The sequence below is a fragment of the Brienomyrus brachyistius genome, chromosome 11, assembly GCF_023856365.1.
Source record: "Brienomyrus brachyistius isolate T26 chromosome 11, BBRACH_0.4, whole genome shotgun sequence".
In the NCBI taxonomy this organism is placed as follows: Eukaryota; Metazoa; Chordata; class Actinopteri; order Osteoglossiformes; family Mormyridae; genus Brienomyrus; species Brienomyrus brachyistius.
In genome coordinates, this window is record NC_064543.1 from 19073734 (window position 1) to 19089859 (window position 16126).

At 43.9% G+C, this 16126-nt stretch overlaps 2 protein-coding genes across 5 annotated transcripts; both read left to right on the plus strand.

Annotated features, from left to right (window-relative positions):
• Positions 1-377: 377 nt before the first annotated feature.
• si:ch211-260e23.9 (uncharacterized protein LOC555795 homolog) lies at positions 378-4449 on the plus strand. The gene is made up of 4 exons (XM_049030348.1): positions 378-506; positions 2020-2190; positions 2458-2599; positions 3491-4449. Exons 2-4 carry the CDS (start codon positions 2046-2048, stop codon positions 3717-3719), a joined length of 516 nt encoding a protein of 171 aa, XP_048886305.1. The 5' UTR covers positions 378-506; positions 2020-2045; the 3' UTR covers positions 3720-4449.
• Positions 4450-5125: 676 nt separating this feature from the next.
• On the plus strand, positions 5126-12538 carry ccne1 (cyclin E1). Of its 4 annotated transcripts, XM_049030318.1 has the most exons (13): positions 5126-5365; positions 8479-8529; positions 8673-8772; positions 8885-8947; positions 9215-9378; positions 9506-9641; positions 9793-9939; positions 10075-10170; positions 10299-10433; positions 10880-10991; positions 11371-11528; positions 11979-12136; positions 12331-12538. In XM_049030318.1, the coding sequence occupies exons 1-12, from the start codon at positions 5235-5237 to the stop codon at positions 12093-12095; spliced, it is 1410 nt and encodes a 469-aa protein (XP_048886275.1). In that variant the 5' UTR covers positions 5126-5234; the 3' UTR covers positions 12096-12136; positions 12331-12538. The 4 variants fall into 4 exon arrangements, with proteins under 4 accessions (XP_048886275.1, XP_048886274.1, XP_048886277.1 ...); XM_049030317.1 differs by lacking the exon at positions 12331-12538 and having other exon boundaries at positions 11979-12264; XM_049030320.1 differs by lacking the exons at positions 5126-5365; positions 12331-12538 and adding an exon at positions 7506-7556 and having other exon boundaries at positions 11979-12263.
• The last annotated feature ends 3588 nt before the right edge of the window (positions 12539-16126 follow it).

Here is a 16126-nt window from a genome sequence, read left to right on the forward strand (position 1 = left end):
ATTATATATTTTTTTTATACTTGGCTGGTTGCCTGTGTGCATGGGGTTTATATTTCAATACATGGGCATGTTTCACTCACTTGTTCCTTGTGCTATCTTTTCACCCATTCCCAAATAAAAAACTCTTTCCTCGTTTCTAGATATACTTGTGTTTGTCGAAAACATTCATTCGCAGTAAACACGCATTATATTTTTTAATGCTATCAACGTTCGTATATTACTATTAGCTATACAAATAGCTAATATTTGCGGAGAAGGTGGTATTATTTACAACGTTGTAATTGTGATAGGCCTATAATGCATTCATAGACAAAAGCGGATCTGAAGTTAAAAATCGCCGTTAAAAACACCAGCTAGAGCCCCGCCTTTTAAGGTGACGTCTGCTTGCAACAGCAGGGGGAAGAAAACACCGTGATCATAAACAACATCGAGTGAAAAACAGTCGTTGAGAGTAGCCGCGTATTGCCGTGTATACAAATACAGCTCGTCAGCCTCCCTCTTTGCAGGTAACTTGTTTTATAACTCGGGAGTGTAAATTGATGCTGGATCTATGCATACTGGGTGAAATATGAAACGCATCCTTTATTTGTATTGTTTAGCGTCATCGGCGATGTATGGATCTCATGCATATGATATACATTAAAAACTCATGCAGTGGGAATGGGCAATAACTAAAATTCATATACGGAATTAATGAGTTGATCTTTTCGTTTTTCTTAAAAATATTTTCTCGTACTTAAATACAATGTGCACTAGAAAAGTTCATTGTTAACATCGAGTGAACGACGTCGGTTCCGTTTACTTCTGGTAAAGTTTCAGAAATAGCTAAATACAATGTCTGCATATGATCCGAATACTGTACTTGGTCTAACGTTGAAATGTGCAGGGTTATTGAATTTTTGCGTGTGCTTTAGGCGTCATGTCACACATCCTACACCCAGTAAACGGAAATGGGTGTAGAAACAAGCAGTTTGCTATTTTGTTGCAGCTGAAAGCATTTGGCTGTTATAGCGGTGCAGACGTCTGGGAAAAGCGCATGATTAAGTAACAGTAGTCGGGTCACTGTATCTGCACCTTCCGACCTTTAATCTGCTCACGTCGTAGGGTCCTCAAATAAAAACCACGTACTAACCTGTTTGCATTTAACAAAACTTGCAGCTGCTTGTTTTCTATCTCGAATCTATACGCCCAGATTTGCACTACAAAAATCGCTAATGCTGCTGATCTTCCTCACTTAACCTAGATAAGATGACACAGTTCACACCGATGTTTAGATTAAAATGGTATCTTAAAATTGATATTGCGGTAGTTTAGGCCAGTATGGGATGAGTCGCATGCTGCCTGCCCTGGGCTGTTTCTACACTCCACAGATGTGCGGCTATTTTACGATGGTTTATCGGAGTCTAATATCTACACCCCACTATAAAAGATATGTGCAGGGTATATATAGAAATATGAAACTGATCTATCTATAGCATGAAATATATGACGGATTAAAACTCATTCAAAAACAGAATAATACACCGATCGCGTAACAACCTTCTCTGTGTTTTATTAATACAAACGATGAATAATAATTACTGTAGATGGAATTCGGTGAAGCATGTACTACATTAGCCTAAGAATCTAAAGCAAGGGCTAAAAATAAAGGGTAGGAGAAAAATGACACTCCACCTCAGTATGAGATGAGGGCTGCCAAAAGTTATGTTAATGCTAATTTTGGTATGACCGCGGACAAGGAGTAAAGGACAGAATGTTACGGTGTGAGGTTGAAGAACATGCCAGTTCTCGCTCTTAGTCTGCAGTGCAGATGACGCCTAAGTAATCCGTACTGTTCTCTTTAAGGTTATTAATGCTTAAAGTATGCCGAACTTGTGCAAACAATGTTACGTGGCAGATATTTAATAATAACTCTATCTCAGAATGGCAGTAATTGATGGCGGAAAAAAAACAAAAAACATTTCCCTTAACTAACCACAAGGGGGCGGCATACTTTATTATTCTGTTTTTGCCTTTCAGTGAACTTCACAGTGGATGAGACGACTATGTTTGGAAAACTACTAACCCAGATGTTTGGTAAGGGTGACAGTGCAGATGTAATTGAAGCCAATACTGCCGCGGAGGAGGACAAAGTGTGTGAAGATGTGTATGAGCTGGAAGATGGAGAGTGGGTTATCATCAACATTCATGGTGAGCTGAAACGCTGCTGCATTGAAAAATGAGTTACATCTCCGTCCCCCAAAGCAGATGTTCTTACTATAATAGTTCAGTTTAATACTAATATTAATTAATACATTTGTAATAAAGAAACTGCAGAATTTAAAAATTTTAGCTTGTAAAATTGTTTGTGTGTATCCAAAACTACTCCTGATGCGTCGCATTGGCAATTGCGCATATCTAATATTGAGCAGATGTGTTTCGCCGTGGAGTGATTGCTGTGATTGGCTGTGTACGCAGAGAACCACGGTCTGGCCCTGCCCGAAGTGGACTCCCTCGAGGATTTGTTGATTGAGCATCCCAGCATGTCCGTATATAAGATGCGGCGTTGGAAGAGCCAGGAGAAGACGGAAACCAAGGAGAAGGAGAAATGCTCTCAAAGGTGGGATGGGCAAACGCTTAGGAGGGTAGCTGCTTAGCATGGCGCAAGGAGGACCCTGAAAATTCACACAGAGCTGAATCAACAGCTGTGACCACCTCCACAAAAATAGCATGTGATGGGCATCACAAGGCTGGTTTATGGTTGGGCTGCAATTTGGAAATTTCTCATATCCAAGGATGATGTACTTGGTTTAAAGAGAACAAAACTCAAAGCCCGGAAGACAATGACCAGCACGAAGCCAGGTGCTGTTTTGACCTCACAATCGCCAGATCTAAACATTATTAACCCTTTATGGGACGTTCAGAGGGGCAGAGTGTAACATAGATTTCCACCCGCATCCATCAAAGACCTGGTGACGTTTGTTCTTGAGAAATGCACCAAAATGCCACTACAACCCATTCAGGATGAGTACAGCAGCATTGTAAGAAGTGCTGAAGTTCTAATCCATAAAAGGTCTTGCGTCTCATTTGATCTGCGATAATTAACATAGCATTTCCATAGTTTCGTCCACTCTGGATTGAAGAGCTTGTGTATTTGATCTTTACAATCATTTTCTTATTGTCTCATGCACTTTGAGGCTTCTTGTCCTGCTGACACATTCAAAGACAGGTTGGTCAATACGTCTGTTAAGTCAGCAGAAAACTAATATTTTAGCTCTGCAGTTACTTTTAACAGAACTCCTCCACTATTAAAAGTTTTTGCTATCACACGTGGCTTCACTGCAAAATGCTGCAGGATTAAAATTTACAGGCAACGAGACATAGGTGGAAAAATGATGTCATAACCCATATATGGCAACATATGAGAGGATCAAGCCAAATACACTGACACTGAGGGGTTTTTCTGGAGGTACCTCTGAAGTATCTAATAATTCCCTGACACCCCCTGCAGGTTGGCGCCTGACAGGCGCCAAGTCCCCTGGAGGATGATGCCCTGGGCCAAACTCTTGACCCCTGACGTGCACCTCTTCAATGTCCAGAGGGCTCGGCCATACACGGAGCGCAGGAAGTTGACCCGTGGCGCTCTCCACAGGAAGAACCTGGCCGAGATCCGCTTTTCTGCTTCTGAGAAGCGCTACGGTCACTTCAAGCAGCCTCCGCGGCGCGTCTATAACTACTAAGCTCCGCCTCCTTCGGCCATGTCACAACCGTGCCTACGACCTTCCCCACAATCTTCGAATTTCCGAAGCCCTCCATGATGCTAACCTTGGGTTTAGACGCGGGTTTATGTCCTACTCCAGTGAAACAGGAAGTGAAATGGTCAGTTTGTTGATTTAATGAATACAAAGCCAAACATGTCCGTTACACGCCAGCGAGAGTACCGACTATGACACACATGGCACACATATGTACCTCTGCCACACAGCATGAACTTTAAATGAGGCATCTGTTGATTTGAGCAAGCATTTGACAAAGTGACATTTTGTTACTTTGGAAGAAAATCTCTGTGAAATGTCATTTAGAAGCTTCTATAAACGTTTTATATCCTAACCTTTTGACAACATATCTCGAGTGGTAGGCAAAAACCTTTATCACATTTATACTACTCTGTACCTGTGGATGTCCAAAGCCTACCTGCTGTATAAGATTGTGTTTGCTCAGTCTTTGTTGTGCGCTCTGATGGAGCCCGTTATATCCTGGCAGGTCTGTTAAACATGTTATTGCTGTATGTTTACCTGTACAGACAACTAATTTTGTATTTTAGCATCAAGACTGAAATTCATCACACTCTTGATTGCGTGTGTGAAATAGTGGGTGAGGGACTTGTAAATATTAAAACTGTATTTTGTATTAATGATAAATATATTTGATACAGCTGAAAAAAAGTGAAAATAAAACAAACTGAATATGTTCAGTTTTGTCTTATTTAATTGCTCAAGGGCATATAATTCAAATACAAGCATTAAATCTTGTTAATGTCATATCCTACAAAAACAGGCAAAGTAATTTAAATATCAGCCATCGCAGTGTAAATGAGCAAATCATTCCTTATGTCTGTCACCTTAAATCCAATCAGGCTGCAGTACAGTTGGCTCCTCCCCTTTGGACACATGAAGACCCAGCCAGGCACTGAATCAGGAACAAGTCATCGTCGCGGCAGTGTTAAAATATCAGCTGTGTAATCCCCTGAAGCAGCACCACCTGGCTACGTCTGCGTTTCCCTGTGCCGTTACGTCAGGCTGTGTCCCTGAGCAGGCCCACCTCCGACTTTAGTTTCAGGCATGGAGGGCCCTGCCGGATAACAAATGCACATAGCATAGTCAGAGGCGTTTTCTTTAATGCTTTAAGAAGGAATAACTAAAAGGGAAAAAATGGCTCATATTCTGCAAAGTAAAACATAAAATCCACAATTTGGCGGCTCCAGGGCCCATATGACGGCCTGAGCTGCCCAGCCGAGCCGGGCAGGGGGTAGGCAGGCCTCCAGGCTGGACGGGTGACAGGGTAACGCCGGTGCCTGGGCCAGTCCTGTCATGTTGACTGGCTTTCAGGGCGGCCGGCCATCTGGATCGGCCTTTGGACAGAGCCTGGAAGGTGGGGCCTGTACTCGGCAAGAGAGCTTATGTCGGACAAGGGCAGGACGCCGGTTTGAGGCCAGCCGATTCCCCCCCCCCCCCCCATTCCCCACCTCCCTGAGGATGCTGACTGCCAGGGAACCCCTCTGCGGCAAACCCTTCGCCATCCATCAGCGGGGCCCAAGGCTGGTGGGGGCGGTTAATGCACCCCCAAGGGGTATGGATGCTCCTGTCCACAACACGCGAAAGTCACGGTGAGTCAGAATGCCGGCTGACCTTGGGAGGTGTTGAGAGTAACTGGGCCTGGATTCAGCTGCCAGTTCATGTGCAGGGAGGACGCAGCCTTGGAAAACACAGGTACTGAGTTCCATTGGTAAAAACTCGATCAGCTAAATTAAGTAGCTAACTAGATGTTATATATAGTATCCTTCAATATTTATTTACAGTGGATGCTTTTATTCAAAGAGATGCACAGTCTGTGGGACGATTGGGGGTTAAGAGCCTTGCTCAAGGGCCCAATGGTGAAATCAATTTGCCTTCTCTGGGATCTGAACTGGTTACCTTCTAATCACAGACACAGTATCCTAACAATATCTAAAGGTAATAAAGTTTGTAATAAAGTATGCCCTTCCCTATCAAAGTTAGAGAAACTGCTTTTTGGTAGTTTTTTTCGTAATAGGGTGTAGGGGAACCTGAACCCGGGCGCCTTACCATCTACAAACGTTCATCTGTAATGTCCGGCCAGCTGTCGGTTTCACAGTTAAATTGGTTTAAGCAAACGCAGGAGCTCGGGTTCGGGAGCTTTGAACCGAAGCGAGTCCTGCCAATTTGCCAATGTGAAGCGCTGTGCGTCCAACGTGCCGATTCACCGGAGACGCTCCCCTGCCTCTTGAAACGGAGCCTCTCCGGGTCGGCGCACATGAAACTGTGATTCGATACTGACAACTGCTGCTGCTCCTTTCAGAAGAATACAAACTGCATTTGCATGGCTTCTATTTACATTCATCTCAGGGGCCGTTATCACCAACAAGTGGGAATACACTTTTTTTTTTTTTTTTACTTTTCCTAATCTAGCCCCAAAGTACTTACTGCCTCCACTAAATCCGCAAACAAACGTCTACCACAAACTGTGGAAAAGTTAGCGCCAACTCGATAAGCAACGTGAATGAAGCCCCACCCAGGAATTTAACAATATTATACTTTACGCTACCTTAAAATACCTTCATCAACTATTTTACATCTAATCCTTTTACAGTGGAAACTATACAATCGTCAAGAACCACAATACATGCTTTGTCCCTGTATCAAGGGAATGGGCATGTTTCTTCATCTCCTGATACACTCAAGGTCGGTCTGGCAGCCACACGTTAGTTTAATTGATGCAAAATGAAACTGTCATGGCATGCTATTCACTTAACTCGGGTTGAGTTTTCTTCTTGGACAAGCTTGAACAATCTAAGAAATCACAAGAGAAAGACATAATTATAATTAACGTACTGGTTCAAGCCAGTACCGCCGGATGAAACGGTAGAATAGAATACGGAAGAATAACTTGGAACCCCTGGTCCTCGTACTCGACCGGAAGTCATTAGAACATAAAAAGTACCGAAAGTACCGCATCAAAAGTGGAAAAGCGCCCCTTTACCACATTAAAATGTTTCTTAATTTAAGCGTGACATTGATCCATGTTTAACGACTAAATAACAACTGCATTTAAAACACTAAAAACTCACTTGCAACGTTAAAGTGGCAAAAAAACACTGATACCAACCATTGAAACTACTATGAATCGAAGCTAGTCAAAATATGTCAACTTTTATTTTTGCGAGAATTAAAAAACGGATATATTAAGAGGCCAGTCACGTCACGTCACGCGTCAAATCTTACGTTTGGTCGTGCATGACTTAAAAAAATGAATAACGGATCACATAATGCGAAGAAAGGCAGCACTGACAGCATCAAACCGGGAGGCTTTAACAGAGAATATATTTTGATCGCTAAGTATGATCTTTGTCTTGAAGAGGCAGCCATATGCGGCGCTGATTGGATCAGTCGGGGCGAAGCGCGGCGCCACCTAAGCTCACGTCATTTTCCCTCCGTGTTTGTTGCGCGGCAGAAATACTTTCCGAAAACATTAACCGGAGTTTGAGCTCTGTCTGCAATGACAACCGCAGCGGACAAAACAACTAAGCGATTAACATTTATTTTAAGCATTTAAGGCACCGTGCGCCGAGTGCTGCCGATTATTTGAGGATCGTTGCAGGCTTGTTTACTTCCAGCGTCTTGGAGCCATGCGGGTTTTTCGAGCGCTTCCTGGATGTGACCACGCCCACAGCGCCGCCGGCCCGCCTCCTAAGCCACGCCTACCAATTTGCCGGCAAATCTTCTGTATTTATTTTATACTTGCCAGGATTAGGAAATAACCGTGTCTGCTGTATCAATCAGGTAGGCATTGATCCTCTTGTTGCATTCACGGTGGTGGCCCGGGTAAAGTCGGCCGCTTTGGGGATATATTGAGCCGCAAAGCTGGCGGGTTTGAATGTAGGCGCCAGGTTTTTAAATGACCCGCTTTGACGCCCCTGTGACTATACGAGCAGAAACGAGTTTATAAGCCGAGGCGCAAAACTCCACCGCGCCAGCTTGGGATAGGCAGGCAGCGCTGCGGGACTCCGGCTGGACCTAGTGGCACAATCCAAAGGCCCAGAAACAAAATTACAGTGTGTATGATGAGTGAATAGGGATCGGAGTCGCTTTCATTGACACGCATATTTATACCTTTTTAAAAATTTATCATTTTGGGCGTGCATTTCTTAAAAAGGTAAGAGATGAATCATGGGTAGTTAGCGGCTTGGCTAACTTCAGCAAGTTGGCTTGTAGTTTCTCAACTGTTTTATGTGCTTAACATGTGGTTCAGTGGAAATGATCGCGATGAAGTGACACTCTATGTCACGATGATCGGCCGAAATATGTCGTATTTTTGTCGCTGGAAACTGTTATCCTTCGCGATTGTGGAAAGGAGTCATTCAGTTTGCTCGGCCATTTTCTGACTGAGCCAAAGCAGGGGCTAGGGAAATGTACAACTTATACCACCCGTGCAACTTTTGTTTCAAACCATCCGAAGTTGGCGTACCGAAAATATTGACTTTGAGCTTTATATTAGTGCAATTTCTCAGTCATTATATAGTTTTTTGTCATTGCTCGGCTGCCTTTAAATTTGCGCCCCGGCCGCACTTCCCCGCGCCGAAAGCTTGATGGGAGGCTTATGCGCTTTGTGAGTGGTGCGTTAGCTGGGGGGGTTGGGTGTATCTGAGTTATTTTTAATATATACTAAAAAAAGTAGATCCTCAAATTGTTTCTGTGTTTTCAGGAATACTCAGTATCTTAAAGATCGCTGCGAAGATATAATGCCAAGGAAAGTGTAAGTTACCGACCCTTTTAATTATGTCGTGGCATAAATGACTTTGCCAAAAAAAGTTTGTGAATGCTACAATGATGTCGCTACCAATAACGCAGTTTGGATTTGCAAAGACGGCCATTAATGTGAAACTTTTCTATTATTAGTACCAAGACAGAATTGAAGTCTGCCACGATCCAGGATGTAGCCAAAGAGAGGACGACAACCACGACGCGATCAAGGAAAAGAAAGGCAGATGTTGCTATTGTAAGCTGCGCCAGAGCCTACCTTTAATACCATATAATATCATAACCTCTGATGTGCCAGCCTCATTTCAAGACCAAACTCCAATGCATTGTTTTCACAATTCCGTTTACAGTATTTGCAAGATCCGGATGAAGAAGTTACTGAGATGACAAAGAAGAAACATTATGAATGTGAGGTATGATTCACCGAGTGGATCACCCAGTCCAGATTGCAGTCTATTTGGACTTCCCTCATGTTCCTCAACAACTTGCAGTGGTTTGTCACAGTATTTTGTGCTGTGTAGTTATTCTGATGGACACATGTCAGACATTTCATAAGCATGTTGTGAATTCTGTTTTACATCTATGTGTATTGGGGGGGGTTAGTATAGTGCTTGGCTTTAACTCTGTTTGTCCACCAGTGATGTGACTCCCTCATCTTGTCTCCTTGTCATTCCATGTAGGACTATCCGGACCAAGCAGCGAGTCCTTGTGGGCGGATACCCACGCCTGAATGCGAAGCCCCTCTACTCCCCAGCTGTGATGCTCAGCTTATGAATTACCAGCAGCACAGCTTCAGGCACCACTGTGTCACACCCACCCGCTCGTCCCCCCTTCCTGTCCTCTGGTAATCCTCACTCTCGGATATATCCTTATAATTACGGTCCGTGGTGGCTGTATTGTCAGAGTCAATGTATTGTATTTGGTGGTTATGTTTAGCTTATCGCAACTTGACTTTCATTTTCGTTGAGTAGCTGGGCGAACAAAGAAGATGTTTGGAGTAATCTGCTCCAGAAGGACCATTCCTACCACCAAGATGGTGGATTCATGGAAAGGCATCCACACTTGCAGCCCAAAATGAGGGCGATTCTGCTGGACTGGCTAATGGAGGTAGGCCAACACTGTGACAGTAGCATGTTGATAATTTCCAAGTTCAATGATCTGTCAAAAATCATGTTGTGTTCTTGTCATGTTTACCTCAGTGGTCTTTTGGATTCATTTTCACGGCATGTCGACCTCGTTCTCTGTCCTGCCCTGTCAGGTTTGTGAGGTGTACAAGCTGCACAGGGAGACATTCTACCTAGCCCAGGACTTCTTTGACCGGTTCATGGCGACTCAGAGGAACATCCTCAAAACGACGTTACAGCTCATCGGAATCTCTGCGTTGTTCATCGCCGCCAAGCTGGAGGTAAGATGGCCGCCTAGTGTGCTTTGATTTTTCCTTTCTGTCTCCATTCAGGTTCACCAAGATAGATTTTGTCTTTGCATCGGTTGTCTGTCGTATCAGAAGATGCGCATGTAACAAAGCTGTTTGCGTTATCAGGAAATCTACCCACCCAAGTTACACCAGTTTGCCTATGTCACGGATGGGGCCTGCGCAGAGGAGGAGATCCTCACTATGGAGTTGATTATCATGAAGGTATTTTGGACCGTAAAGGCAGTGGTGCCCTGCCTCGTCCCGAAGGGTGATGTGTGTCTAAAGCAGGTATCTCGGCATGTTTCGGGACACGTCTCCATTGACTCTCGTTTTCCCACTTCCTGTTACAGGAGCTAAAATGGCATTTGAGCCCCCTCACTCCCATATCCTGGCTCAATGTTTACATGCAAGTGGCCTATCTGAAGAACACGGGCGAGGTCCTGTTGCCCCAGTTCCCACAGGCGACATTCGTGCAGATAGCAGAGGTACAGTTTGAGATCTGGAACATCTTTGCTGCCCCAGGTCCTCTACTCAGTATGAGGGGTGTGTTTTCTAATATTAAAGGAAGACCCAGCCCAGCACTGCTGGGCTTTATTACATCCCTTGTGGAAAGTATTATACCGCAAATGCCATAAAGTTCAAAGTATGAAGGTTGTTTGGCTTAGAGAGTACAGCTGTTCTGTCTCCATATCCACACTTATTCATATCCCTGTTCATTACATTTGTTCCAATTTAAACACAATTATTACAATGCTGTGCAATACCATATTTTTCAGCTTCTATTTGTTTTTTTGTACTACTCTGCTGCACTTCACTCACCTGCACTTGTCAAGTGGCGTGACTAAGTGATTTTTGATTTGATGCATAAACCATTTTTATTTATTTTTTAATTGTCTTTCTCTATTGACCCCTGTGTGCCCGCCCCCCCCAGCTCCTGGATGTATGCGTGCTGGATGTCCGGTGCCTGGACTTCTCATATGGGATGCTGGCCGCCTCTGCACTCTTCCACTTTTCCTCCCTGGAGCTCGTGCAGAAAGTCTCAGGTACTCTGTCTCCTGCAGCCTTCATCCTTTTGACTGGGAGCGACTTAATTCAGTCGCAGTTTCTGCTATAAAATGCTACATAACGCCAGTAATTTTAACCGGCTCAGTTTGCCATTGCAGCATGAAAACATGATTATTTTCTTTTAAGCTGCATTCAGAGTAGCAGAGGGTGATGTTTGACTTCGTGGGTTAGGACACTCTGCCTGTCATTAGGTCATCAGTTCAAGTCCCAGGGTCAGCAGAGTGATGTCACTATTGGGCCCCTGTGAACAGTCCTCATCCTACTTTCTCAAAATGTACATCACATTGGATAAAAGCTGAGATGAAGGTGAGTTGGATTCAGTGATGGAGGTTAACAGCCTTGTGCTCTCTGCCGCAGTTTTTCAGTGGCCTGAGATGGAGCAGTGTGTGAAATGGATGGTGCCCTTTGCCATGTCGATCCGGGAGGCAGGCAGCTCTTCACTCAAGACCTTTAAGGGCATCTCTGCGGACGAGATGCACAGCATCCAGGTCCACGCACCATACCTGGACTTGCTGGTGAGCTTCTGATGTTACAGCATTAGTGATTCTACTTGTGTTTTGGTGGGAGGCGATCAGCGTTCATCAGAGATGCAATACTAGTACAACAGCAGCAATAGCTATTATAGCGCTATTGAAGTGCAAAAGTTAATTTTCATTGTTAAATTGTTTAGTTGTGGTATGAACCTGGGGAAAAAACGGGCTCAAAGGAGTTTTACTTGCGCAAAAAAAATGTTAAGGCAGAACAAAAAATTTGGTTCAGAGAGAGAACCGATAAGATCATAGAGGAAGTGGACCCAAGCAACTAGAGTGGAGGATCAGCCAATTAGATGTCTCCTATCTGCAAAAAATATTTGTTGACCATGTGTCTATCCTGGTTTGTGCAACCCTATGATCATGATACATTTAGAGAGGGTGTTTTTGAGGTTTGTTGGTGAACAGTCTCTGTCTGTTCCTCTTCTCTCCCAGGAAAGGGCCCAGTCATACCAGCTGGTGGATGTGGAGCGGAGTCAGAGGTCCCCTCTTCCCTCTGGTGTCCTGACTCCACCCCCCAGCAGCGAAAAACCGGAGCCATCCGAAAGCTGAGCGCCTGGCCTGCGGGTGTGGCCGCCTCCAGGAAGTCGATGGCAAGGCATTATTGAGAAACTGATTTCATATGCTACCAATGTGCACAGGACTGGTATTTGTTGGTGTTCATGCCGACTTGAATGGCCATTTTGGTTTTTTTTTTTTTTTTTATAAGTGGGTTTTTTATATTTTTATGAGGGTTTTTTTTTTTTTTAATGGGAACCACATCCAAATCGGACCCCCTGCCAAATAGATGGAGGCGACTGGGCCCTCTGAATGCTGCTATAGATGTAACTTGCACGGACGCGCCGTGGATGGGGCGCGTGTGAGGATGCGTGTGCTCGAAACTTTCGTCCAACATCAACATGGCCAGCGGAAAACGAAATGTTGAACCACTTGCATCTCTGGGTTATCATTGCCAAAACCTAATAGTTTTTATTATTTTTTTTTTAACCCCCCCCCCCCCCCCCCCAAAATGAAGTGCTGCTATTTTTCTGTATCATTTTAAAATAAAATTACTGTCTCTGACAGTTTGTAAAGTTTTATGTTGGCCTGAGCTTCTTTCACTTTGCGGCGATTTTTGCTGGGTACATTGATTGACCGTTTGCACAAAAACAGCAATAAGAGCAGAACAGCCAGATCTTACTCCAATAAATCCAGTCTCGGGTGTAACCATGAATATCTCCTCTGTGTGTTTAATCCAGAATTGAGCTAAACACCACACTTTTACTAACATGTTTTATTGTAAGGTGCATTTCACTCAGCTAGATGGTTTCCTTTTTTGCTGACCCTCCTTCGTGCCATTGTTGACTGCGTTTTCTCCAAGCACTGCGCTGCAGTGATGCCATCACAGATATGACACAAAATGGTGTGTTCCGTCTCCCCCTATAATGGCTGTCGCTCATGCCTGGAGAACAGTGCCCTCTGCTTGTCAGGAGCGTTGGAGGTGAGGTGACTGAGTCGGCAGATCCACTAGATGTCAGTGCTGCTGTGTCTGTGTGGCTGGGCTGGCCTTCCTATCGCCAGCCACCCTGATTTCCTTAACAGATGCTTCTGAGACAAGGGCAATTCATTATATACGACTCCAGCTAGCGACGAGCAACTGGCTTCTTGGCAAGAGACTCCATCTTGGTCTCTGTCAGGCTGCTACCGGCCACTCGCCACCGGCTCCGAGTGGCTTTTGTTTCATTCAATTACTCTTAAATTGCACGCACTTCACCTTAATTGCAATAGTATATGGTAGGTTTTTTTCTAAGGATGAGCTAGTGACTTGGGCCTCTCCCTGAAGGGCCGTTAGAATTTTTCTCCAAGATTACATTTTACTATATATTTTTTTTAACATAGAATAAATTTGCAGGATATAAAAATATGTGCTACATATGTTTAGGCAAATTCAAGAATTGCTCATAAACTATTAAATCTCAAAGTTTTCCCACAACATTTCAGACTGTCGCAGGTGAGGTGGTGAGGGGAAGCCTGGCACATTATAGCACTTCTGCGTTTTGTTGAGAAGATGCTTTCTGTCAAAGAGACTCACAGATCAATGCACATCAGAAATATATTAAATCACAAACGGCTTTGACATAAGGTTCATTAGCGCGGCAACCTGTGTAGTATTGCTGTATTGCACTTTCTATGACGTGTGTTTAATAATGTAATATGGAATATAAATCGAATGAAATATAAAAGGCTTGAGAGAATCCTTCAGCCGTAATGTTCGACGCACAGATTTTCTTGCTAAATCCAAGGCAGCTTAGGCAGAAGTGCAGGCTGTCTGCATCCCTTTAAAGGCCTCCTCGGCTACTGTTGGGGGGGGGGGATCAGGCTTTCCCCGACAAACAGGCCATAGGGCTAAGGGGGGGCTGGGGGGAGCAGGCAGGCGGCAGTAACGCAACAGCTGTTGTGTGTTCCTCAATGGCTCCTTTGTTCTCCTCTCAGAGGCGAGCAGTGGCCTATGAGGCCCTCCAGAGCCGGGGACCACCAACCCCTCGTGGTCACACCTGGTCCTGGAGATCAGCCTGGCGTCAGGGACACGGACCAACACGCTGCTATCCACGCATGAAGGCTGCCTGTGGGGAATTTGTATTTTTTTTCCCATGTTTTATACAGTCCAATAACTCGGCAAAAAGGTGAAGCAGGGTGCCAGAGGGGCTGTGCTGTAGCTGGCTGTGAAAAGTCAAATGTACTGTGATGAATGGGTGTTGGGGCACGAGGAGCCCTGTGCTCCCAGTCTGAACGGAGGTCGTCAGGGGTCCTACCTTCACCAAAGGGAGGGGGGGGGGGGATTGTGCTGTTGGAGGGAGTGCTTGTCAGTGTCAGCCAGGCTAATCTCTGCTTCTTTTCCATCAGTGGTAACACCAGCATAAAAAACCAGTGGGAGATGAATTGAGTTTTAGGTTGTATGTGTGCTCATGCTGAGTAGACAACACACGTCTATCGGGAAAATGTACAAACTACACGCTAACACCACATAGGCCATATACCACATATAGCATCAATTTGACAGTTACATATATAGTACTATGTATGTGTGTACACATATAATTAATGTCACTATGGATGTGGTTAAAATCCATCCATTTTCGGGGGGGGGGGGGGGGGGGGGGGTTAGTTAAAATATGTAATTGAATTTGACATTAAATAAGTGGCAGTGTGTACATTCAGCAGTGAGTGTGACAAATGCAACTACAAGGTTCACTGTGTACCAGGGTGATGATGATTATTATTATTAGTTTTTCTTTCTATAATTCGTCAGTATTATACACAATGACTGATCAGAATTCCATAAATTACTAATTTATAAATAATCCGTAACAATAAGCCCCTCCGATTTAAATTACAGTTAATTAAAAAAAAGTTAGACAATTCTAAAACCACGAATATTTCCGCTACGCGTGTCGGCAGAATTCTAACTTTCCAGCGGATGTCAAATGCCCCGCGCTTCACCTCAAACACGTGGCTCAAAGTCAGCGTGACAATGTTTACACACGTGACCGTCTAGAACACGCCCCTGGGGTTTCCACGCCCACAGAGACGGTCGGGGGGGCGGCGTTGCTGTCATCAGAAACGCCCTCCCCAGATTGCAGCTTTTGGCCGAGATCTACGTGGAAAATGGGCTTGAGCTGTAGCTTGTAGACTCTTTCATAAAGACTTACTGCTGTTGATTCACATAACTCTAATCCTCTCACGTTTCCTCGCCGCGACATACGTGAATGCGAAAGTATTTAATTTACATGACATATTTTGTAATGACAGCGCACTGTTTTATAAAGTATATACCATTCTGGGGTGGGTTGTTCCTCCAGATAAAACACAGGAACTTTTCCCCAACTAAACTCAATACCACACATTGTACTGTTATGAATTTTCATAACACCTAAAGGTTTTGGTTTTAATGACAGTGTTGTTTTATACCTGCACATACCAAGAAATATTCGCGAAAAACGCGAGCTGTGTAGTAAACTGACCTCTGCATGCGAGTACACCGAAAATATAATGTGAATATAAATATAAATGTGAACGAAAATATAAAGGAAATTAACATATTATACGGCAACGTTATCAACAATTTCAGTCTCCAGTATTAGACAATTGAACATTAAACTGAAATTTCTCAAAGAGCTCTCTAAAATATACTGTGATTAATATGAAAAATTTAGTTTTTAGAAATTATTTGAATCCAAATGTGCCATTGCGTCTAGAGAAATTATTTGGCTGAAAGAGAAGGTCTCAGAAAAAAACACAAAGTTACTGTGCAATTCTTTTTACAAAATAACTCCTGTCATAACTTGTAGGCTACTTCCAGTTCAAAGTAGCTCTTTGTCCGATGACATAGTTGGCTCTTGTTCATTTCCCTTAATAAATCGTATTACAAAAAGTTACCCACTTTTTACTTGGTTCAGAATCTGAGCAATGCGTCTATTCCCGTCTAAAGCTTTTAAAGTTTTTGGCTGAAAATTCCTTTCAAATTTGTCTGCTAAAACGTGTTATCAGGCGACTGCCTGACAGCTATGCAAGGGACTATAGGAAAAATCCTAATCACCTCCTTA

Excerpts from the sequence above, each read along its gene's own strand:
- si:ch211-260e23.9 (XM_049030348.1), top strand. The coding sequence starts at position 2,046 with ATGTTTGGAAAACTACTAACCCAGATGTTTGGTAAGGGTGACAGTGCA. Across the intron at positions 2,191-2,457 it reads GGTTATCATCAACATTCATG|AGAACCACGGTCTGGCCCTG; the intron begins GTGAGCTGAAAC and ends CTGTGTACGCAG. Across the intron at positions 2,600-3,490 it reads AAGGAGAAATGCTCTCAAAG|GTTGGCGCCTGACAGGCGCC; the intron begins GTGGGATGGGCA and ends CACCCCCTGCAG.
- ccne1 (XM_049030318.1), top strand. The coding sequence starts at position 5,235 with ATGCTGACTGCCAGGGAACCCCTCTGCGGCAAACCCTTCGCCATCCAT. Across the intron at positions 10,992-11,370 it reads GCTCGTGCAGAAAGTCTCAG|TTTTTCAGTGGCCTGAGATG; the intron begins GTACTCTGTCTC and ends TCTCTGCCGCAG. Across the intron at positions 11,529-11,978 it reads CACCATACCTGGACTTGCTG|GAAAGGGCCCAGTCATACCA; the intron begins GTGAGCTTCTGA and ends CTTCTCTCCCAG.